Source organism: Acomys russatus, chromosome 31 (genome assembly GCF_903995435.1).
Source record: "Acomys russatus chromosome 31, mAcoRus1.1, whole genome shotgun sequence".
In the NCBI taxonomy this organism is placed as follows: domain Eukaryota; kingdom Metazoa; phylum Chordata; class Mammalia; order Rodentia; family Muridae; genus Acomys; species Acomys russatus.
The window spans coordinates 28803023-28827847 of NC_067167.1; the positions used below are offsets into that span (position 1 = coordinate 28803023).

General features: G+C 39.8%; 1 protein-coding gene across 1 annotated transcript in view; it reads right to left on the reverse strand.

Annotated features, from left to right (window-relative positions):
* Otogl (otogelin like) overlaps positions 1-24825 on the reverse strand; it is a 136541-nt gene that overhangs the window by 27616 nt on the left and 84100 nt on the right. Inside the window, exons 32-37 of the mRNA XM_051172978.1 lie at positions 20687-20854; positions 11681-11959; positions 8550-8667; positions 6125-6204; positions 5738-5767; positions 1727-1776 (exon numbers count right to left, since the gene is read on the reverse strand). Coding sequence (XP_051028935.1) covers positions 1727-1776; positions 5738-5767; positions 6125-6204; positions 8550-8667; positions 11681-11959; positions 20687-20854 — 725 coding nt within the window. The remainder of the gene's footprint in view (positions 1-1726; positions 1777-5737; positions 5768-6124; positions 6205-8549; positions 8668-11680; positions 11960-20686; positions 20855-24825) is intronic.

A 24825-nucleotide genomic window follows, 5' to 3' on the forward strand; every position in this document is an offset into this window, starting at 1 on the left:
GACACACATGGTATGTACTCACTTATAAGTGGAAAATAGGCATATAGTACAGAATGACCATACTATAATCCACAGACCTAAGGAAGCTCAGTAACAAGGGGGCAAGGGAGGATGCTTGAATCTCACTCAAAATGGGGGAAATGGACATCAGAAGTGAATGGAGAAGGAACTGGGTGGAAGAGGGTTGGGGAAGGCTCGGTATCAGGTGTGAGGAGATCTGGGATGGGAGGTGAGAGGGCTGAGTGAGAGAAGGGAATCCACTGGGGCAATTGAAGATCTGTGACTAGGTAGGTTCATGGAGGAGTCTCTAGCTGTGACTTCTAGCAGTGGGGGACATGAAGACTGAAGTGGTCACCTCCAATAGCCAGGCAGGATTCCAGTGAAGGGAGGGGACACCAACTCACCCACAAAACCTTTGACCCAAATTTACCTGCTTATAAGATGTGGCAGGATAAAGATGGAGCAAGAGATTGAGGGAATGACCAACTTAAGACTGGCCCAACTTGAGACCCATCCCATGTGAGAGATCCAACCCCTGACATAACTAATGATAATCTGCTATGCTTGCAAACAGAAGCCTAGCATAACTGCCCTCTGAGAGGCTCCATCCATCCACAGATCAAAACAGGTGCTGAGACTCATGGTCAACCAATAGGTAGAGCTCGGGGAATCTTATGGAAGAGTTGCTGGAAAGATAGAGAAACCCAAAAGGAAAAAGAACTCCATAAGGAGACCAACAGGGTCAACTAACCAAGGCCCATGCAGACTCACAGAGACTGAACCACCAACCAAAGAGCATGCGTGGACTGGACCTAGCCTCCTGACACATATATAGCTGATGGTCGCTGGGTCTTCATGTGGGTCCCCAAACAAGTGGAGGCAGGGATGTCTCTGACATAGTCTCTGTTGCCTGCCTCTGGATCACATGCCCCTTGCTGAGTTGCCTTGTCTGGCCTCAATGAAAAAGGATGTACTTAGTCCTCATGTGACTTGATGTGTTGGGGCAGGTTGGTATGGGGGGATTCCCTTTTCTGAAGAGAAGAGGAGAAGGGAAAAGGGGAAGAGGTGGGGGTGGGACCTGGAGGAGAGGAGGGAAGGGGCTGCCATCTGGATAGCAAGTGAATAAATAAAACTAATTAATGAGAAAAAATAAAAAGAAAAAATAATAAAATAATATAACATGAAACAAAAGCAAACCAACTGGAATAAGACAAATTCTTTATCAAGAAAACATCTTAAGTTCTTACTTAACTATTACTTTGTTTTTCTTTTTGCAGTCAGAAATTAATTAATAAGTATTAGCTGAGTTAAGAAGGCAAACTTGTGGACCATAGAGATTTATTAGTCAAGCAACTATGCTTGCTTTTCCAGCATACAGCCTGAAGGAGAGCCCTAGAATTCATACTAAATATCCTGGTAAGGAAAAGCATACTTCTAATCCTAGAGCTGGCTCTCTGTCAAAAACACAAGATGAATGATTTTTGAGGACCAATACCAAAGTTGTCCTCTGGATTTGACATGACACATACATTCATACACACACACACACACACACACACACACACACACACATACTGAAAGCACAGTTACAAAAGTATACTCTGTTTGTTTGTTTGTTTCTTTTTAGCAAATAACTGTATGCTGTACCAAAAGAAGTAGTGGTGATGCATGGACTGGTGTAAGTGCTATTAGAAAAAACAAACAGCTGAAAAAGACACAGCCATACCTCACATTCCAAACCTGTGGTAGGTGCCATGTCTGATGGAGTAACCATGTCTTCATCTACAAGAAATGAAAACATGTCCCTGTTAGTGGGATGGAAGCTACCATGAAAGGATGCTATGTGTGACTGAAAATCTACTGAGAAAATTTACACAGGTTATTTCACTCACCCCCACCCCCAAGTATCAAGTAAAGTACATAAAATATCTTTGTAACTTAACAAATAAGAAACTAAGCCACTGTGGCATCTGGTAAATAGAGCAGATTCTAGTCAGGATTTCTGATTCTTGAACACTGGTATTTGTTTCTACAGATAGCCTCATTGACTTGATGACGTAGCACAATTGTCTGATATCAAGGGAATCACAAAACATCCCTCAGGTGTTAAAAAACTCCATCTGGTTTCAACACTAAACTGTGGATACGGTCCCTTTCCCTTGTAAACATTCAGTTTGGGCTCCTCTCAGGCAGAATAGACAATGCTTTGGACCACGTGGAAACCTAGTGCGGGTGTGATCGAGGACTGACACACAGAAAGGGAAAGCACCATTAACAGGCTTATCTGCAAGGCACTTTATAACGTTCTAATCAGCACTAAAAGACTGACTAAATACTCTCTCTGAAGAACTACAGAAGAGTCCGGGCAAGTGGCTGGAATCCTCCTGAGATGTAATTGCAGTTTGTCATTTGCAGGATCTTAAAATACTGCAGTATTGTTCCCTTGGCTATTTCAAACTATCACAAGTTTTAGTTGCTTAAAATATCACCAATTTATTATATTGTAGCTCTGGAAATCAGAATCCTACAGTCAGCGTGTTGGTGCAGGTTTCTTTTGTAAGCACTAGGACAGAAAGTGTTTCTTTGGACCTTCTAGCTTCTGTGAATCGCCTGGACTCCTTGGCTCATGTGCCCCTCTTTAAAACAGCAACATAATCAATCAATCAATCATCAATCAATCTGTCTCTGTCTGTCTCTCTGTCTCTGTCTCCACCCCTCCTCCTGTCTCTGCTGTTATATCATTTTCTTCATATTATCACTGACTCTTTCTCTTCTTCTCTTTTAAGGACTCAATGACTATATTAAACCCACATAGATAATTCAGGTCATGACTCCAAGGTCAAGGTCCAGTCACCAATCAATCAACAACTTCCATTGGCCACGAAACTTCACATAGAGGATGAAGGCACGTAGAGTCCTGAAGAGCCAATTTCAGTCTACCATAATCTACAAGATCACTTTTACACAATTTTAGTTCAGCCTGTGGATAATCCTTAAATGTGTTCTATTCTATAATCTCTAACATGAAGGACAGTTAAAATAATTTTATATAAATAACTCAATGATTATCTCATGGTTCTCCCTGGTGTATGTAGTTTGTCTTATTCGCGTGTAATAAAATAAATGTATATATTAAAACAAATAAATAAATAAAAGGGTAAATTTTAAAAAGGGTGAATGAACAGATGGGTAGAAGTAAGAAAATCAAATAAACAAAAAAAAAAAAACCTCAAAAATATTTTTTCTAAGTCCCACTTATCGAATAATGTTCATAGTACCTTATGTCTGTTTCCTCATGCAGAGAATGAGGCTTAATAAAAACATAAATGTCATTTCCCAAGTAAAATAATAAAAAAATTCTCATCCAATCACAGCGCAAAATCATGACGGAGTCTAGTGATTGAGTGGTTCTATAATCTTCATTGCCAAAGACACATAGTTACTTAGAATCATCACCGGATGGCCAGCAGTGTCTGGCTTTAGAATTGTGACAATCACAGGACATTTAAATTTGAAATATGCGGGTCTTTTTATTTTCTGATTCTTTTTCAAGATTGCTTTAGCTATTCCAGAATACTTGTATTTTCAAATGTTCTAGGGTCACTTTGTCAATTTCTGCATAACCAAATTTCAAGTGTTGCTATCCCAACAATTTAAACTCATTCAATCCGTAAATACAGGATTTCTTCCCATTTTTTGTTCTACCTAATTCCCTTAATGATGCTTTGCAGATTCCATTGTAACCATATTTCAGCCCATGGTTATTTTTCTAAATATATTCTCAAGTATTCCATGTTGTTCATTAATGTTGTTTTAGACCAGGTCTCACTATGTAGCCCGGCCTGGAACTCACTATGTAGGCCAGTCTTGCCTTGAAATTACAGAGATCTGCTTGCCTCTGCCTCCTGGGTGCTAGGATTAAATGCTTACACCATTCCCTGATTATTTCATTAATTTTTCATGCCACTGTAAATGAAGTTATTTTCTTCAATTCTTTTCAGATGTTGAATAACTTGTGTAGAAAAAGAAATGTGATGTTTTTATACTAATCTTAGTATTCTTTAATCTTAGTGGGCTCATTATTACTTAATGAACACCTTAGTAATACACACACAAATTAGAAATTAATTTTTTTCTGTTGACACTTATGAAGTATAATTCATATGCTCTACATGTGAATTGTTGTGGTTAAATAGTTTAGACATTTGAGATGTATATTTGAATTTTTGTTTTGTGAAGTTAAATACCAGTATTTAGGATTCTCAATCCTTCATGACAGAACATGCAGCCTTATTTCATAGATTTATTCATTCATAGATTCAGTGAGGTAGAATTTCTGGTCCTTCCCAGCATATACGTTAGCAATGACGGGTCAATTTTCTGTTCCCATAAGCATTAAGTGTATGCTGAGTATTTTCCCCAGTGGCTGTCATATAATAAGCTTGCGATAAATGTTAGCTCATAGAAATGCCAATATTGATGATTAGGACAATTAAGTGCTGATCTGGAAAACATCACAGACAACATAAAACCCTTCACAATGCCCTACAGAAAAGAAAAGCCAATTCTTTCTGGCATGGACTTTTGTCTCCAATCATCCCTTACATACATCCAGTGGCTCAGTTCTGAATATTCAAAATAAATTTTTTGCATGAAAAAGCTTCCATGCTGCATGTTCTCTCTTACATCCGAACCTTCGCACACGTTGATCTTTCAAGCTGGACCATATTTTTACTTCTCCTACACACCTATCTACTGATGACTTTTTGAGGCTTTACCTCCAAAATAATTATGATAACCTTCTGAGAGTTGTTCTGATGTTCCAGCTTATAATATAGTCCCTCAGTGTTCTTGAGTGATTAATTCAAGACCCACCACACATAACATAATCTGTGGATGCTCCAACCTTAATATCAGATAATGTGGTATTGTGTATGACCTATGTGTCCTTTATACACTTAAATCACCTCATCTCTTAAATAATTTTGGCCTTGTATAATGTAAAAGTTATATAAACAATAATTTAGCACATATTTTAGGGAATTATAAGAGGAACATTTTATATGTCATTATCCCACAGGAATATTTTTCCAAATACTTTTGACTAATGATTGGTTGGAAGCTGCATATATGGAGGGCTGTTTTTTTGACAATACCTTGATGACAATTGTCTATATTAAGATTGAGGCTGTGATCTGTCAAAAATTTCTACCCCAACCAAGTGCCAGGAAAGAACCAGACAGTATTCAAACTGAGGTTTACCAAATATAAGTATCTAAAACTGTACATTAAGCTTGCAAGACTCTATGGGTGGATTTATGGAATCATTTCCTAGAGAAAGTTTTATAGTCTTGGAGGTAAGTGAGAGTAGGAGCCCCAGTGCTTCCTCAGAATCCTGGACAGAATATCAGTGATTATAGATGTAACCTGGATTATATACATCTCCTGAAATCCAACTCCATTGCCATGAATTTTGAGGAAACTTAGTAGTATACACTAGCTGAAATGGATAAAGAAGTGAATCAATTACAGAGTACACACACACACACACACACACACACACACACACACACACACACACACCTTAAGAAAAGAAAAGTCACTTCTGGAATTTTTGTCATTTGGGTGGTCCATGTACTAGCAGCTGGGATAACTGGACCAAGTCGTATATTGCTGAATACTAAATTTACTGTTTAAAATTTTAACACTATCCAAATCCCTGGGTATGGCAGCTTACCTGGTGGTTCTGTGGAAATCAGTGGTATACCTGCAAAGAAACAGAGATGTCCTGTATTAATTTACATAATTAATCTGTATTTACATAAAAGAAGACTCACCTAATTTACATACAGCTCTCTGCCATCAAGGAAAATGTTTTGGACAGAAAACACAGGAGAGGGATGTGAAAAGCAAGACATATGTGTTTTAGAAAACAATTGGGAAGTTTTTTGTTTTTTTCTTTTTATCTCTATTGTTTTTTATCTCTATTTTTTTTAGCCCTGTGGAAGGGAGATTAAAATGAGTTACTATATGCCTCACACTTCTTATTGTAACCATTTGCCTCATGAAAAAATTATCCATGCTTTTCATTTTTAACGGTAAACTAAGCAAGGTACACACTTACAGTCTTCTGGATAAACACATTTAAGGGTCACCTCATCCAGGATCATACGCTTGGGGCAATATGGCAAGCATCCTTCAACCCTTAAATGGAAAAATAAATGAAATAAGTGTAAATAGAAAAGACTGCATTAAATATTTGTAGCTGAAGCTTAATATGCTTGAAATTCCTTAAACTTCATCACCGGGCACTTGGAAGAACTCTACTTGCCACTGCTGCGTCACACTTAACAAAATGTATGAAACTTCAAACGAGGGGTTCACAAAGACTATCACTCTGGTGGAGGCGATAGAGGCAGAATTCGAACACAGAATAGTCAAAGAACAACACACTTACATGTGAGGCACACTAAAATCCCATTCTAGAAGAACAATCTTCTACATGTTTAAGACATAAGTTTTTAAGATACAGCAAGTGTGTTATTGCTTTTACTTCTTTATTTTTAAGTGTGCGTGTGTGTGTGTGTGTGTGTGTGTGTGTGTGTGTGTGTGTGTGTGTGTGTGTGTTGTATGAAGATGCTCACAGAGACCAGAAGAGGATGACAGATGCCCTGGAGATAGAGTTACCGCAATTGTGAGATACCTTCTGTGAATACGAGAAACCATGTGGCTCCTCTGTAAGAGCCACAAGCACTGTTGACCATGGAGCCATCTCTCCAGCCCCTACTTCGACATCATATTCCAGATGCCCTAGCAGATTGCTATGAGAGTTTACGGTAGAGGTCTGTAGAACAAAACACCAGCAGAGGCTTTCCCTGCCTAGTACTCAATCTTAAACTTCTGAAAAAGAAACTTGAGATCTCACAGGGAAAAACTGGAGTGGTACATAGCTCAGGTTCTCTTCATATACACAGAGCGGAATAATAATGGAGGCAGAAGGTCTTGGGAGTGCTAGCATTTGTATCCAAATTCACTGAAGTGATAGAGGTGGAAGTGTTTGCAGTTATGAGCTGGAAGACGCCCAGTTTCAAGACCCAGGATGTGTGGCTTGAATAACAAACCCCACTATTTGTATGAGGTACAGAAGTAAAGTGAGTCTCAAAATGTGCAAGATGCCGTGGGCTTGGGGACTCCCCAGAGAGATAGCCAAAGTATATTTAAGATTATATTTTCCTGCCATTCAGCTGAAGCTCTGTATCCAATGTCTCCTCACTGGAAGGAAATGGAATCTTCCCTGTGCATCGGAGTCTAATTATTACATTCAAATGTACCACAGAGAACTAACATCAACCCACATATACAAAAGCTGATTATCTGCATCTCAAATGCAACCAGCAGGCTGTAAAAATATTTTTAAGGTTTTTTTTCCAAAACACTTCCAATTGCTTCATCTGTTAATAATTTGAACAAAGTTTTGCAGGCTTTCTATTCAGGATGAACATGAACTAACTTGATATGCTGGGTTAGCAGCAGAGGGCAGCATTTGTGAAGCAAATGTTCTCTTCCACGCCTAACAAGGGACAGTTAGCAAGGTCCTAAATACCTGCAAATTTACAAATGATTCTCTTACAATATAAATAGTTGATTTCTACATGATTTGCTGCTTTTTAATACAATGGGATTAAATAATAAAACTTTAACCAATGATATAATTCTATTTGAAACTTTATCAGGCAGCCGAAGAGAATTTAAAGTTATAGGAGAGTTGGCTAAAGACAGTGGATCATAGTTAAATGGAGTGACCCTTGTAACTGTTGTTTTTAGTTCCTCAGATGATGGAACAAGATGAGTGCCATTCCCAGGACTTATTAATACATAGCTTGGGCTGAGCCCAGAGTGTTTCTATCTCTGTTTTATCTATCCCTAGGCCTAGGCAGTCTGGTTTAACTAAGTTGTTCTGGCTCAAAACTCTTCTCCACGCCGATTGATTCGATCTGACTTCTCTCTGCTTCTCACTGAATTGCTCTGATTAGAAAAATTGTCTCTGAACTCCAACAAATGAAACTGCACAAACTGTACTTAACTAAACTGCATCAAATTGTACTCCCAAAGTGTACTGCTTGCATGAACATGCCTATACTATTCTCTCTCTCTCTCTCTCTCTCTCTCTCTCTCTCTCTCTCTCTCTCTCTCTCTCTCACTACTACTACTACTCCTCTTCCTATTCCTCCTCCTTCTTCTTCTATAACACACAGAACTATCTAACAACACATTTCTATATGAACACTTTTGGATATTTTCCACTTCTACCCATGTGTAGGCCATATGAGGCCAGGCACTTTTCTATTCTTTTCATAATCTGATCTAACAGAAAGCAGAGCTACTCACACACAATAGATCTTCAATACATATTTCAAATTAAAATTAAATCAACCCATAGGTTAGCATGTAAAAGAAACAAATTTTTCCTTAGCAACTGGACACAAAAAAAAATCTCCTAGAATCTGTTGATATTGTAATTTGGGAGCTTCTAGGCCAGTGTTACTTACGGTGGAAGAAATGTACAGGCTAGGGCTTCTGGGTCACTGCATGTTTTAAAACATGGAGTCGCACACGGCTCATATCTCCACTCACACATCCTCCTGTAAGGTATCACTGCCTGGATTTCTGAGAGAACAAGAGGAATCTGGGATTACGTACATTGAAACATACATGCTGAGAACTAATAACTTCTGATATGAACCCTCACGGTGGTTGGCTCCTCTTTCATCACGGTGTTGTGTGACAAGGCCGTCAGATGAAAACATTACAAGTCCCTGGTGACCAGAAGACCTGGTGCTCACGTTGAATGACAAAATTCAAATCTAATCTCCAAGCATTTCAGTGTTCTCCTTTCTCCTCCGTTTAGTGACATTTTCACTGATTTTCCCATCACAGTAGTTGAGAACTTTATTTGTTTACGATGTAATTTTGTTCTATTTTATCCTTGCACAACTCTGCTGAGGAAACAGAACTTGCCATCTAAAATCGAAACATGTCTTCATTACAATATCCAAGCATTTTGTCAGCCTCAAACAATGAAAAAAAAATGGTAAGACCAAACACGCATCTCAAAACCAAAACTCTTAGAGCAGGTTCCACCACTGTCCTCTCGACAGAATTTAGCGCATTGCCTCCTACATGGTAAGTATTGCTTGCAAACAAAGGACTAAACTGGTGCCATTGAAAGACACATGTCTGTAGTTCTAGAACATTCTGTGTTTAAAGAGTTTTCTCCTACAGCCTGTGGCAATACATTCACTTTCAAACATCACGGAGAAAGTCCTTCTGGGACAGCTCAGGATTATCTGGACATGAAAGCATTTAAATGCGCATCTGGAATCTTCTCCCATGAAGACTTTAATTATAGAGTGTGGCAAGGAAACGGGCTGTTTCAGAAAGATTGTGTGTGCAGAGCTGAGTGTGGAGCCCCTGCTTCATGAATCCTAAAAGAGGATGGGTTCTTAAGGCTATGCTAGTTTCCCAGTGGATGAATCCTCCAGTGACCAGTGTCTCAGTTGATGCCACCGACTGTCCTTCACTGGATCTCAAGTGGGATTGCTAGATCTGGCTCTAGTAGAGAGAGCAGGCTTCTGGATTAACGGGAAAATGGAGGCTTATTAAGTTCAACTTTACATAAGATCAATTAAAATAGCCGCAGCCCTCTACAGAACGGTATACAGGCATGTCGGTACTTTTTCTCAAGAGCCAAGAGGAAGAAGCAGTGTTTCCAGGTAGCCTTGGCTCTCCCCAACTTTTTGAGTTCCCCTTGGGCTTCTTACAATAACTGCAGAATACCATAGGGGTGTGCTACGCAAATATCAAGGGAAACTGTTGAGATTACCCCGGGCCTGCCTCCCTAAGCAGGCTGTCCTGAGAAGTCTCTGCCTTAGAGATGTCAGTGGCACCCCCCTGCTAAAGTTCACCGGAATATGTAGAGACAAGACATCACCTGCCCTTACCTTCTGTCCTGAGCAGGGGAGGTGGGGTAAGGTCACTAGCTCACTGGGAATCCTCAGCTTCTGTGGATTCCCAACACCCACAGGAAAATGATGAAGTTGCTTGTCCAGACCCCATCTCTCTCACAAGACTAGATCCCGCTCTCCCCCACCCCCTGCCAAAAAGTGCAGAAAGCATTAGGGTTCCCGTGACTTTGCTTTGAGCCCCCTTGCCAGTGTAAGAACATTCTCAGTCCCACTTGTACAAATCCTCCTGCCATACTTAGAACCTTTGAACTGAGGGATTTATGCTATAATCGTGCTTTTAAAGTGCACTTAGAAATGGTCATACTGCGTGAATTAACTCAGAAGCAGAAAGACTCACATGGTAATACTCACTTATAATTGGGCACTAGCCCAATAGTCATGTCCCATGAAAGTCTTCACTTACCAGGAGATGGGGATAGATGTGAGGACATCCTACTGGGACTCTAGGTAAGACAAATATAGGAGATGGGGAAATAGAAGGACCCAGAGGGACCTACAAACCTACAGGAAGAGCATCTTGACTGGTGGATCGGGGCCCCGGCGGGGGGCGGGGTCTGCTCAAACTATTGCACTAACCAAGGATAATACAGCAGTAAACATTGAACCCCTACTCTGAACTACCCAATGAACAGGACATTCTCCACAGTTATGTGGAGAGTGGGGACTGAATCTGACATGAACTTTGGTGCTCCATATTTGACCACCTCCCCTTGGTGGGGAGGCCTGATGGCGCTCAAAGAAAAAATAAGCAGGCTACCAAGATGAGACTTGATTGCCTATTACCATATAGTGGGGGAGGAGGTGCCCCTCGATCTTAGACCTAGGGGAGGGGAATAGGGTGAAAGAGAGGGAGGGAGGACTGGGAGGATATAAGTGATGGGATAACAACTGAGTTGTAGTCTCAATAAATTAATTTTAAAAACTGTAAATAAATAAAGTGCAATTGAGGTTTTCTGGAATCTACCCATTAAGAGAGGTTTCCAAAAGTCCATGCACAAGTAGAAACGGCAAACGATTAACAATATTGATCTCCTTCAGAGGATCAATTAGAGCAGAACAGTGTTTGGAAGACTTGAGACAGAAATCACACTGCTGGGTTTTGAAAACAGAGCATGACCTCAGCTGTACAAAGAGAGGATCCTGACGGCTGGATCTGCTTGGCTGTAGGTGGCAAAAGCACTTCCTGTGAAATCAGATGGAGCTTCTGCTAAACTAACGAAACTTTCCAGGGGTCAAGAAATCCAGACACTCTGAATTCAGAAGACAGAGATGAATATGCTGCCTTCACGTTTCAGAATCAGATTAATATGAAGCTGTTTTATATGAAAAGGGTAAGTACAAATACTATATCATTTTCGGGAGATGTGAGTGAGTGGGTTCTGATAAAAACAAAAGCCCAATAAGTTCTACTAGTAATATTTGGGGAAATAATTATAAAGGTATTAAAATTATTCTAAACCATTTATATCCGTGCACTTAATACAGTAGATAAAATCAGCATTCTTCCTCCCCTTCAGCTGGTGAGTAGCCTGTAGGGTAGAAAGGTTAGAGTCACAAAGCTCTACTCCTGGAATCAGACACTCAGTGTCAGCATCTGACAGGGCCGGCACGGTCTGAGCATTGGTGCTCTCTCTGTGGAGCGCTCCGGGCCTCACCTTCTATGCTGAAGCTGCTGGACTGCTTGAATTCCTCTGAATCGTCGTATTTTGACACTTTGACACTAGAATCCATAAAAACAATGAAGAAGCCTTTCTTGCTGTATAATTCGAATGCACTGTAGCCAGGAATCCAGAGGCCTTGGTGGTGGAAAAACGTTGCTCTCTGATGAAATGCCGAGTTTGCCTGCCAGAGCAACAAGCCCAGAGTGTCGTTTTCATGCACATAGAGAAAGAAGTTCGGCCTTTCAGCAGATTCCAAGGACACAAGAGCCAATGCTGTAAAACAGAGGGCCTCGATGACTTAGGGTCTCAGTGGAAGGTGCGGGCATCACAGTGTTCATTCACCAGGCTGAAAATAGTCAAACACTCGCCATGCAAAAGCAACGCCCACCTTCAGGCACACCGGACACAAATTATGAGATTACAAAGAGAAAAAGCAATATTTTAAGTACAGTAACCCTGGCAAGTTCTAGTTTTTAGTTTATTTTTTATGTCCTTGGTAAGGGAAAAATAATAGATATTTATAGCCTACAATATTTGCACACCTATAAACCACGAAACCATGTGATAAAAAAGAGTGAGAAGACATTCTAATTCCCGTGTGTAACCAATTTTACTCTTACATCAGTGGAATCTTAAGAGGAAAGGATTGCCATTAAGTGATTTTGCTACATTGAGAAAATGTTATTTACTCAATAGTATTGTCTATCTCTAAAAAGTTTACAAAATGACTGATGTGTAATCAGGCTTTACAAAGCTTTGGATAAGTATGATCGTACTTTGTTAATTTGCTTTAAAATAGTCCCTTGTATCTATAAGATTCATGCTATAACCCATTTCCTTAAAATATTGTATCTATTTTGGGGGGAAAACATTATTGTACCTTTTAGGAACAGTGGCTTCTGTAAATTATAAAAATCAAGAAATCTATCAAATGCAATGTTACCAAAGACATTTATTTTGTCCTTAAAACTTGTAAATATTAATACAAAATAAAATCAAATAATTTTTCATAGGAAGAAAATCAGTTCTAACTAAGCTAAATTAAGATTTTTAGACTTCCGGGGATTCCAAGATGGCGCCGACCATTAAGCCACGTACCTGATCTACCCCGAGGAGACCAGAGACATAAGTGGAGCAACAGATTGCTGGACTTTGAGAATTGTAGGTGAGTGGGGCCCCAAAGGCCACAGACCAAACAGGGGGCCTACCCCCCTGGGTCAAGCAACATCCCAGAGGTGCTAAACGCACTCCCCAAACTCTGAAACAGAATCCACATGCAAACTGCAGCCTGTATATAAAGCACAGACTTGCTGTTTGGGGAGGGGATTTTCCAGAGTCCCCAGCCAGAGGAGTCTCAGTGAAGAGGATGAATCTGCCCTAGGATTCCTCCTTCCACACCACCCCAAACTGCGGAGGTCACCCGCCTAGGCCGAGTGAAAACACAGACGGCGGGACCCAACAGAGACAGCTAAAGTGGGACTGCAGCTTGCTGGCCATCCGGGGCCAAACCTAACACCAATCACAGCGAACTGAGCCTGCAAACAGTGGCAGTGAGAAATCAGCTTGAACTGCTTCCACAGACCCATCGGGAGATGTGGGTCTTGCCTAGAGCTATAGCTGAACTTATTAGCCCTGCGGGAAGACCTGGTTCCGCGGGCTTCCACCAGAGCTCTACAACCCTATTGTTCCTACCCAGCCGCAAGGCACTGGTCCTACGCTCCCCGCTCCCCGAACGAGAGAGCCCAGCTGGAGATCCTGGCCCGAACAAGGTAGGGACTCTCACATTATCGGGAGACGAGATGTGGATGGGTCATGTTTGCAGTGTCTAATTGCTGACCTAGAGTGTGAGGGGACCATCATAGCCCGGTGGGAAAATTTGGTTCCGTGGGCAGCCGCCAGAGCTCTGCAGCGCTAGTCTTACTAACCGCCCAGCCGCAAGGCCCTGGCCCTGCGCTCCCTGCTCCCCGAACGAGAGAGCCCAGCTGGAGATCCTGGCCCGAGCAAGGCAGGCACTCTCACTTTATCGGGAGACGAAAAGAGGGTCGTGTTTGCAGTGCCTAATTGCTGACCAAGAGCGACCTTGGTCCCGCCAGGCATATAGTACTGGGAGAGGTTGGGCACTGCTACAGGGTATAGAGGCAGAGCTAAAAGACAGCTACACCCCCAGAAGATCTGATCTACCTAGGGTCTTGACTACAAAGCCACAGGAAGGACAGGCAGCTGGGATCAACTTACTCAGCCAGAACGTTTGTGTGTGGACCTTATTCTAGGTCCCAAGACTGCTGATCTGAATTACAGCAGTAAAGTCCAAACAGATATCTACTTTGACTGGCTCAGCCTGGAGCCCAGGGGGCAGAGGAAAATCACCAGGAGTGAAACCGGATCACCTACCTGTTCCACAAAAATACACCCTGATCCCCACAGGCAAGAGCACCTGACCTATAATCAGTCATCAATTAACCACTCTCAACCAGCAAAGGTCACTACAAAATACCTTCCAACATCAGAGCCATCAAAATGACAAGAGGACAGCGAAAGAATGCTATCAAAAACCAAAACAGTTTGGCATCTCCGGATCCCAACATTCCCAAAGAAAACAACCTAGAGAACCTAACAGCAATGGATAGGCAAGAAAATGACCTCAAGTCCTTAGTAAAGAAGATGATAATGGAGGAAACAAATAAAATCTATAAACAAACGCAGGAGGAGGCAAACAAGAGGGCTGAAGAGTTAAAAGAGTCATATAAAGAAGCACTTGAAGAATTTCAGAAAAATATAAATAACCAGATGATGGAAATCATTAAAACAGTCCAAGACATGAAGTTAAAATGGAAGCTATGATGCAGGAACACACAGAAGAAAAACGTGATCAAGAGTCTGCAAAGAGGAAAGCAAGCATCTCAGAGGTGGCCTTATCTAACAGATTGCAAGAAATGGAAGAACGAATATTGGGACTTGAAGACACAATCGCAGAACTGGAAACAACCATTCAGGGAAATGCTAAATCTGAAACATTCCTGACACAGACCATACAAGAATTAAAAGACAACATGAAAAAACAAAACTTGAGAATAATTGGGATAGAGGAAAGGGATGATAGCCAACTCCACAGCCCAGAACATATCTTTAAACAGATAATGGAAGAAAATTTCCCCAATTTGAAGAAGGAGATGCATACGAGCATACAAGAGGCCTACGGAACACCAAATAGAATAGACCTGAAAAGAAAATCTTCCCGCCACATAATAATAACACAAAATATACAGAACAAGGAAAAAAATATTGAAAGCGGCAAGAGAAAAAGGCCGAGTAACATATGAAGGCAAACCTATCAGAATTACTCCTGACTTCTCAGCAGAGACCATGAAAGCCAGAAGGGCCTGGACAGAGGTGCTGCAAACCCTAAGAGAACACAGATACCAGGCAAGGCTACTATATCCAGCAAAATTATCAATAACCATTGATGGAGAAGACAAGATATTCCATGACAAAAACAAATTCAAACAGTACCTAGCCACAAATCCGGCTTTACAGAAGTTACTAGAAGGAAAACTCCATGCCAACTGGTCAAACTACAACCATAACTACATAGGAAATAGGTAACTATACCATTGCAAAATCACAACCTCAAAAAATCTTGACTGTTACAAATACCAAAAATGAAGGAACTTACCAATCACTGGTCATTAATATCTCTCAACGTCAATGGTCTCAATTCTCCAATAAAAAGACACAGACTAATGGAGTGGATGCATAAACATGACCCAACATTCTTCTGCATTCAAGAAACACACCTCAACCACAAGGACAGATACTGACTCAGAGTAAAAGGTTGGGGAAAAATATTCCAAGCAAATGGTCACAAGAAACAAGCTGGGGTAGCCATTCCAATAACTAATAAAATAGACTTTCAACCAAAATTAATCAAAAGAGATGAGGATGGACACTTCATACTCGTCAAAGGTAAAGTCAACCAAAAAGACATCACGATTTTGAACATATATGCTCCGAATATAAGGGCTCCCACATTTGTAAAAGACCTATTAACAAAGCTTGCCCCACTCATTGATACCCACACATTAATAGTGGGAGATTTCAACACCCCACTTTCACTCAAGGATAGGTCTTTGATTCAAAATCTAAGCCGGGAAATAACCTCTTTAACCAATTTCATGAAGCAAATGGATCTAACAGATATCTACAGAACTTTCCACCCAAATGCTAAGGAGTATACCTTTTTCTCAGCACCCCATGGAACATTCTCTACAATTGATCACATACTTGGTCATGAAGCAAACCTCAACAGATACAAGAAGATTGAAATAATACCTTGTATCTTATCAGATCACCATGGTCTAAGGCTGGACTTCAACAGTAACAGAAATAACAAAAAGCATTCTAACATGTGGAAACTAAACAACTTTCTACTTAATGACACATGGGTCACGGAAGAAATAAAGGAAGAAATAGAAGACTTCCTGAAATTCAATAAAAATGATGGAACAACATACCCAAATTTGTGGGACACATTGAAAGCAGTGCTAAGAGGAAAATTCATAGCATTAAGTGCCTTTAAAAAGAAAATGGAATCATCCTACATAAACAACTTAACAAAACATCTGGAAGCTCTAGAAAAAAAAGAAGCAGAAATACCCAAGAGGAGTAGACGCCTAGAAATAATCAAACTCAGGGCTGAAATCAATAAATTAGAAACAAAGAGAACAATCTAATGAATCAACAAAACCAAGAGCTGGTTCTTTGAGAAAATAAACAAGATAGACAAACCGTTAGCCAATCTAACTAAAAGACAGAGAAACACTATCCAAATTAACAAAATCAGAAATGAAAAGGGAGACATAACAACAGACACCGAAGAAATACAAAGAATCAAAGAACCTACTTTAAAGGCATTTATGCCACAAAATTCGAAAATTCAAGGGAAATGGACAAATTTCTCGACCGATTCCATTTGCCGAAATTGAACCAAGACCAGATAAACAAATCAAATAGCCCTATTTCGCCTATAGAAATAGAAGTTGGTTGATAGTCTATCAACCAAAAAAAAGCCCAGGGCCAGATAGATGGTTTCAGTGCAGAATTCTACCAGACCTTCAAAGAGGAGCTAATACCGATACTATTCAAGCTATTCCGAAAGATAGAAATGGACGGAATATTACCAAGTTCCTTCTATGAGACCACAGTCACATTGATACCTAAACCTCACAAAGATCCAACAAAAAAAGAGAATTTCAGACCAATTTCTCTTATGAACATTGATGCAAAAATACTCAACAAAATTCTCGCAAAGCGAATACAACAGCATATCAAAGACATCATTCACCATGACCAGGTAGGCTTCATTCCAGGCATGCAGGGATGGTTTAACATACGGAAATCCATCAATGTAATCCACCATATAAACAAACTGAAAGAGAAAAACCACATGATCATATCTTTAGATGCAGAAAAAGCATTTGACAAAATCCAACACCCATTTATGTTCAAAGTTCTGGAGAGATCGGGAATACAAGGCACTTATCTAAACATAATAAAGGCCATATACAGCAAACCAACAGCCAACATTAAATTAAATGGAGAGATACTCAAGGAAATCCCTCTAAAATCGGGAATCAGACAAGGCTGCCCTCTGTCCCCTTGTCTCTTCAATATAGTTCTTTAAGTTCTAGCCAGAGCAATAAGACAGCAAAAGGAGATCAAGGGGATCCAAATGAGAAAGGAAGAAGTCAAATTTCCTTATTTGCAGATGATATGATAGTGTATATAAGTGACCCGCAAAAATCCACCAGAGAACTCCTACAGCTGATAAACACCTTCAGTGAATTGGCAGGATACAAAATAAACTCAACAAAGTCAGTAGCTTTCCTGTATACAAATGACAAACAGGCAGAGGAAGAAATTAGGAAAACTACTCCCTTCACGATAGCCACAAAACATATAAAATATCTAGGAGTAACTCTAACCAAGCAAGTGAAAGACTTATTCAAAAAAACTTGAAACCTCTGAAGAAAGAGATTGAAGATGACATGAGAAGATGGAGGGATTTACCTTGTTCGTGGATCGGGAGAATCAACATAGTAAAAATGGCCATCTTACCAAAAGCAATTTACAGATTCAACGCAATCCCTATCAAAATACCTACAAAATATTTTGAAGATATTGAAAGATCAGTTCTCAAATTCATATGGAGAAATAAAAAACCCAGAATAGCAAAAACAATCCTATACAACAAAAGATCCTCCAGAGGAATCTCCATACTTGATCTCAAGCTGTACTACAGAGCAACAGTAATTAAAACAGCATGGTACTGACAAAGCAATAGACTGGTGGATCAATGGAATCTAATTGAAGACCCAGAGATGAATCCACACACATTTGCTCACTTGATTTTTGACAAAGAAGCCAAATCTATTCAATGAAAAAGGATAGCATCTTCAACAAATGGTGCTGGTCTAGCTGGATGTCTACATGTAGAAAAATGCAATTAGACCCTTATTTGTCACCATGCACAAAACTCAAGTCCAAGTGGGTTAAAGACCTCAACTTAAAACCAGAGACATTAATTCAGTTAGAGGAAAAAGTGGGAAAGAGCCTGGGACACAGGAAACAACTTCCTGAACAGTACACCAACAGCCCAGGCCTTAATGTCAAGAATTAATAAATGGGACCTCATGAGGCTGAGAAGCTTCTGTAAGGCAGGAGACACTGTCAAGAGAACAAAGCGACAGCCTACGGAATGGGAAAAGATCTTCACCAACCCTTCATCTGACAAAGGTTTAATATCCAAAATATATAAAGAACTCAAGAAATTAAACACCAAAACCAAACAACCCAATTGCGAAATGGGGCTTGGAACTTAACAGAGAATTCTCAACAGAGGAATATCAAATGGCCAAGAAACACTTAAAGAAATGCTCATCCTCGTTAGTCATCAGAGAAATGCAAATCAAAACGACACTGAAGTTCCATCTTACACCCATCAGAATGGCTAAGATCAAAAACTCAAATTACACCACATGTTGGCAAGGATGTGGAGAGAGAAGAACACTCCTTCATTGCTGGTGGGAATGCAAACTAGTACAACCACTTTGGAAAGCTATCTGGCGCTTTCTCAGAAAAATGGAAAAAAGGCTTCCTCAAGACCCAGCCATCCCACTCCTTGGAATATACCCAGAAAATGCCCTACCACATAACAGGGACATATGCTCAACCATGTCATAGCTGCTCTATACATAATAGCCAGAACATGGAAACAGCCTAAGTGTCCCTCAGTAGAAGAATGGACTAAGAAACTGTGGTATAATTACACAATGGAATACTACTCAGCTATTAAAAATGAGGAATTCCCGAAATTTGTGGACAAATGGATTGATCTGGAAATTATCATAATGAGTAAGTTCACCCAGAAGCAAAAAGAGACAAACAGTATATACTCACTTATATCAAAACACTAGTCCAAGGGATACGTACCATGAAAATCTTTACTTACCAAGAAAGTGGGTCAGAGGAGAGGATATCCGATTGAGACTTTAGGCAAGAGTAGCATAGAAGAAAGGAGAAATAGTAGGACCCACAGGGTCCTGGAAACCTACAAGAAGAACTTTATGACAGGCAGATCTGGATCCTAGGGTCCTCCTCAAACTAAGGCACCAGCCAAGGAGAATATAGGCAGTAAGCTTCGAACCCCTACCAAAACCTAGCCAACGAACGAACATGATACTCTCCACCGTTGAGTGGAGAGTGAGATCTGACTCTCACACAAACTCTGGTGCCCCTTTTCTGACCATGTCCCCTAGATGGGGAGACCTGGTGGCACTCAGAGGAAGGATAGCAAGTTACCAAGAAGAGACTTGATATTCTAAGAGCATATATAGGGGGAGGAGGTCTCCCTCAGTCACAGACATAGGGGAGGCGAGAAGAGGAGAAATGGGAGGGAGGGAAGAATGGGAGGAAACAGGGGAAGGGCTAACAATCGAGATGTAATATGAATAAATTAATAAAAATTTTTTTAAAAAGATTTTAGATTTCCAGAACATAGAGAGTTCTCGTTACAGGAAAAAAGTATAGGGAGTTTTCTCAGAAAAGTAAGCATTTTTGAGATTATTGTTCTTGTAGAAGAAGTTGTGCATGCTCCTAGGTAGACTACAGTGAAAATGTAGCCTGGCTTCACTGGTCAGGGGGGACACATCCACCAAAGAACAGGTGCCCGGCAGACACAAGCCTGGCATATAACTTGCTGATACATAAATAAATACAGTAAATAAAGGCAGATTCAAGGAACCAAGGACACTTGAGACCAGGACAACAGAGGTGCCCTAAGGACAAAATACTGTCTCAGTGATTGTCTATCTGTATTCCTCATACTCAGCTCATCCGATACCAAATCAAGGCCTCCCCTTTTACTTTGACCTTCAACCATAGTCCTTCATCCCCAAGTACCATTCATACAGACTGGGGACCAGTCCCCTTCCCTGCCTGTGTCTCTTCCCAAAGCCCTTTAGGAGTAATGAAAAGAGGTGGGGGAGGGGAAAAGATCCCTCCTCAGGCATCTGGGGGGGCCTTGCCCCTATGGGATTAACCAGTCCCTGTGGGTTCTCTCCCTGACACATGTATTAAAAATCAAACCTGAATAAAACTACAAGTTTAATGTAAAAAAAAATCCTTTAAATATTAGGAATGAACAGTCTTTTAAATTTTTTTCAATTTACGTTGGGTGGTTAATGCTATAAACATTTAAGCTCTGAGTTACTTCATACCAGAAAAATAACTCATCAAACATCTGCAGTTATAACATAGCAATGCCAATAGATAAGAAATTATTTTACATATAAAACAGCAAATTTATATGCCAATATTTTATTTTACATTCTTTGGAGAATTTTAAAAATGTCATAGCATATGAAATCTCCAATTAGTACTTGGGGAATAGTTAATGAAAAACTGTGAGTAAAAAACTAAATTTGCATTTTCAATTATACTTACAAGATGTCTTCTCTTTGAAAAGGCCTGGAGTGATCATAAAAATAAAAAATAAACTGCCACGACCACTATTTCTTGGCAAAGAGAAAACGCTTCTACTGGTTACATTGGCACCTAGTACAAGGCCACTCTGCCCATAACTTGCCAGCATATATGGTCCTTCTCCAAGCCCTGGAAAAGTTACAAGTAAAATAATTATTTGTTAGCATAGGATTTTAAGTTCTTTTAAATAAAAATTCTCCATAAATATTGGGCTATTAAATTTTACTCGCTGATAAATTAACACTATTTTCAAAATAACAAGAACTTAGTATACAATATAGGCATTTAAAAATAAAAGTGGAACTATGCAATTATAAATGAATACTTATAGTTATGTATATAAATATATACATGGGTGCATACGTGTATTTTTTTTTACGTATAAACCAAAACTGGGTGGAGAAATGACTTAATTTTTTTTGGTCTTCAAATTCTCTCAGCTCTAAGAAGAAATTTGTTTAGAGGACCCATCTAGTCTAACACCCAATCTTACCAATGATGCCCTCGGTGTCAAAGCCTCTGCGATGGTTCAGCAGGTAAAAGTGGTCTCAATGCTGGGGGAGAGAACCTGACCCACGAAGGCTATCTTCTGACTTCCACATACATGCCATAACATACAGCATGAGCATGCACACATGCCTACGCATGCATGTATGCATGTGCATGCACACATAGAGGTACACTAAATGATGATTATCCATAAAATAAAAATTTTAAGACCTGTATTTGTACTAATAGCATTATGCTATGATACTCTTCTAATTGCATTGCATGAAAAAAAAATTCAAAGACATACTAGACAACATTTTACTGTTTGGGGCAATGTTTTAATTTTCACCAGTAAGGTGAGTCTAAAACAAAGAGAAAATGAGATGGACTCCTCTTTCTGAAAAGCCTCATCTCATAAAAATAAATATATAAATGACAAATACGTTCCTTAATGTTTTTAAATTACTATTTTATGATAATGAGATTAGTGTGACATCAGACCAATTTCCATGCTACTCATGTCCTTAATATAACCGAGTAAAGCAAAAACTCTTATCTAATAAAGTCACCCTGGGCTTCATTATTCAATAATTTTGGGCAGCATAGCAGCCTCTGCCTACATGGGGGTAACAATGATTACACCCCTTTTAAACTCTAAGAAAATGACACATAACATCCATGAGGAACGTACCCACAGTACTGAGGCTAAGGGTTACTGAGACAATCCCAGCCACAACCTTTCCATTCTATTTTTAATTTTGTCTTCTGAAAAAATTATTTAATTCCCTATATTCTTTAAATAATGTAACTGTCTTTACGACATAGTTTCTGACACATAGTAAATAACAAGGGAGAAAGAATTCAGCTGCAAGGGCCTGGAAGAGCCAAGATAGCTTATAATATCTGTAAAATTATTGGGAGTAAAAGAAATTGAGAAAAATCACTTAAACCAATGTTGTTGTTGTTGTTGTTTAATGATTTCCATCAACAACCTCTACAATTCTATAATCTTCTGTCACCTATCTCTTATATTTTTGGTTTTGAGCCTAGCTTTTAATGGCTAAACTATCTCTCCAGCCCCAGTCACCTATCTCTATAGCAGTAAACTTGCCATCCTGGGCACCTTGACACTCCTCCCTCTTACTGGAATCATAGAAAATCAATTCCCTGCCTGCCCCTCCATTGAACCTACCAGTGTCTCCTCAGGGCTAGATGCCCTGTGTTCACCTTCTGATACTATGAATAGAGCATCGTAAATGGAACTAAAGAAAATGGTTTCAGAATTCTGCAATGCAATAGGAAACAGCCCACCATAATTGCCACAGACTTAACAGAAGGCAAGGCGAGCCTCGCAGCAGTGAAAGGTAGTGATTCAGAGTGCCCTGACTTCAGTGGTCCGCAGAAAGCAGGGGGTGGAGGGAGGTGGAATGGAGCAGAGCTAGGGGAGGGTGCAGGCTTAAATGAGGAAGTCACTGCAGAGCTTCTCAAATCGCACAAAGGCATCCTCCTAATGCACAGAAACATGCCTGGCCAGGCAGCACACGCTTCAAGCCTTGGAAGTCCAACTTGGACAAGTCCCAGCTGACCACATTTTTGCTAATTGCTTTTGGCAAACTTATTTAATTTCTTCATGTCTCAATTTTCTCTTAAATAAAATGGCAACAAAAGCTATTCCTCTTGTTTCTGTTGCTAGTATTAGTCAACCAATTACATATTTAATTGTGGAGCACAGAAGATTGATATGCTCAGTCTAGGCTCTCTGCCTCTCTCTCTACCCCTCCCTGTCACATACTCCTCTTCTCCTCAAGCCCCTCCCACCAAATCTTTGTTTCTTACTTTTTCTCGGTGAGTGTGTGTGTGTGTGTGTGTGTGTGTGTGTGTGTGTGTGTGTGTGTGTGTGTGCATTTCTGCTTGTCTGACAAAAATCTGGGATAAAAAATGCCTTTGGGGGCTGGAGAGTTGTCTCAGTGGTTAAGAGCACTGTCTGCTCCTCCAAAGGTCCCGGGTTCGATTCCCAGCACCCACATGGCAGCTCACAACTGTCTGTAACTCCAAGATCTGACACCCTCACACAATTACACATAAATTAAATAAAAATATTTTAAAAATGCCTTTGGTAAGATTTTCTTTTACCATAGAGATTCTGTTAATGTTGGCTTTTATTAAAAATCAATTCCTATAAATGTAACAAAACAAACAAACCCCTCCTCCCTTTCTTCATCATCCCCATGTCTTTGAGGTTATCAAGGTGTCTTTGTGTAATCTCAGCTGTGAGCTATCTCTCTAGCTTAGCTTGCTAGCTGGTCCTGGTTTCCTATGACCGTTCTGCTAACTTTCTCATCCATGTATCACAGCCCAGAGTTGCCCAGGCACCGACAAGATGTCCCCTCTCCAGATAGTCTCACCAGTTTGAATTAGGTTCTGGTCACTGTGTCTACCCATTACACGGTTTGAGAAACAGCAAGCTCTGATTCTGCAGCCTTCTGACTTTTTAACTGATGTCCCCATGGATCTCTTCCCTCATTTGGGTAAAACACCCACTAGACTCTTCACTATAAGCCTGGATATCTGCTGAGGCTAGAGGACTTTGATTGTTAGTGTATGGAGCTTTCAGATTGATAATATGTAAGGAATTTTACAATAGTCGTAACAAAATGCATTTCCTATATTATCATCTTCATTTTGTTTCTTTGTTTTCTACAATATGATAAAATTTATCTGTAACCACAACAATGAGTGATGATTATCAGACTTGTTCTCCCTATCAAAATGAAACTTTGTATTCTTTGATCAATACCTATCCTTTCCTTATTAATCCTTCACACACACACACACACACCGCCCTCTGCCAAGCATCACATTTTCTTACTTCTGTGAGTGTGTTCTAAACACACATGTAATGTAAGCAAATAGAAATTCATCCTGCCTGGATGATTTTATTCAGCATAACATCCTTTAGGTTAAATGATTCTGTCATAAATAACAAAAGCTTCAGTTTTACTTTTGGCTAAATACTGAATACTCAGAGAAAGTACTTTAAGTGTTCTCAGCACAAATAGTAAATGCAGAGATGGCAAAATCACTAATTAGTCTGAACTTTCTATTCCATTGTGTATTCATGTATAAGAATGACACCTTTTGCCACAGATATATAAAATTATTTTAAAATTATGGAAATTTAAAGCTTTAGAACAATGTTCATAGTTATTGTAAGGATGCAAGCTGTGCCTATGCTTTTATATTTTACCTAAAATTAATTCAACTGTTCATTCACTTGTGTTACTGCAAACATATTTTTGGAAGATCCTTTAAGGACAAATTACCTGAATTATACTATTTATTTATTTATTTATTTGTTGTTGTTTGAGACAGGGTTTCTCTGCGTGGCCCTGGCTCTTCTGTACTCTCTTTGTAGACCACGCTGGCCTCAAACTCACTAAGATCCACCTGCCTCTGCCTCGCTGAGTGCTGAGATTACAGGCATATGCCACCTTGTCCAGCTCACTTTTATTTTTAGAAAATAAAATTTAACACTAGACCTCAGAAAACTAGGTCAATTATAGAAGGAAAAACATTTATAACTTTATCATCCAACTCATGAACTATTTAAC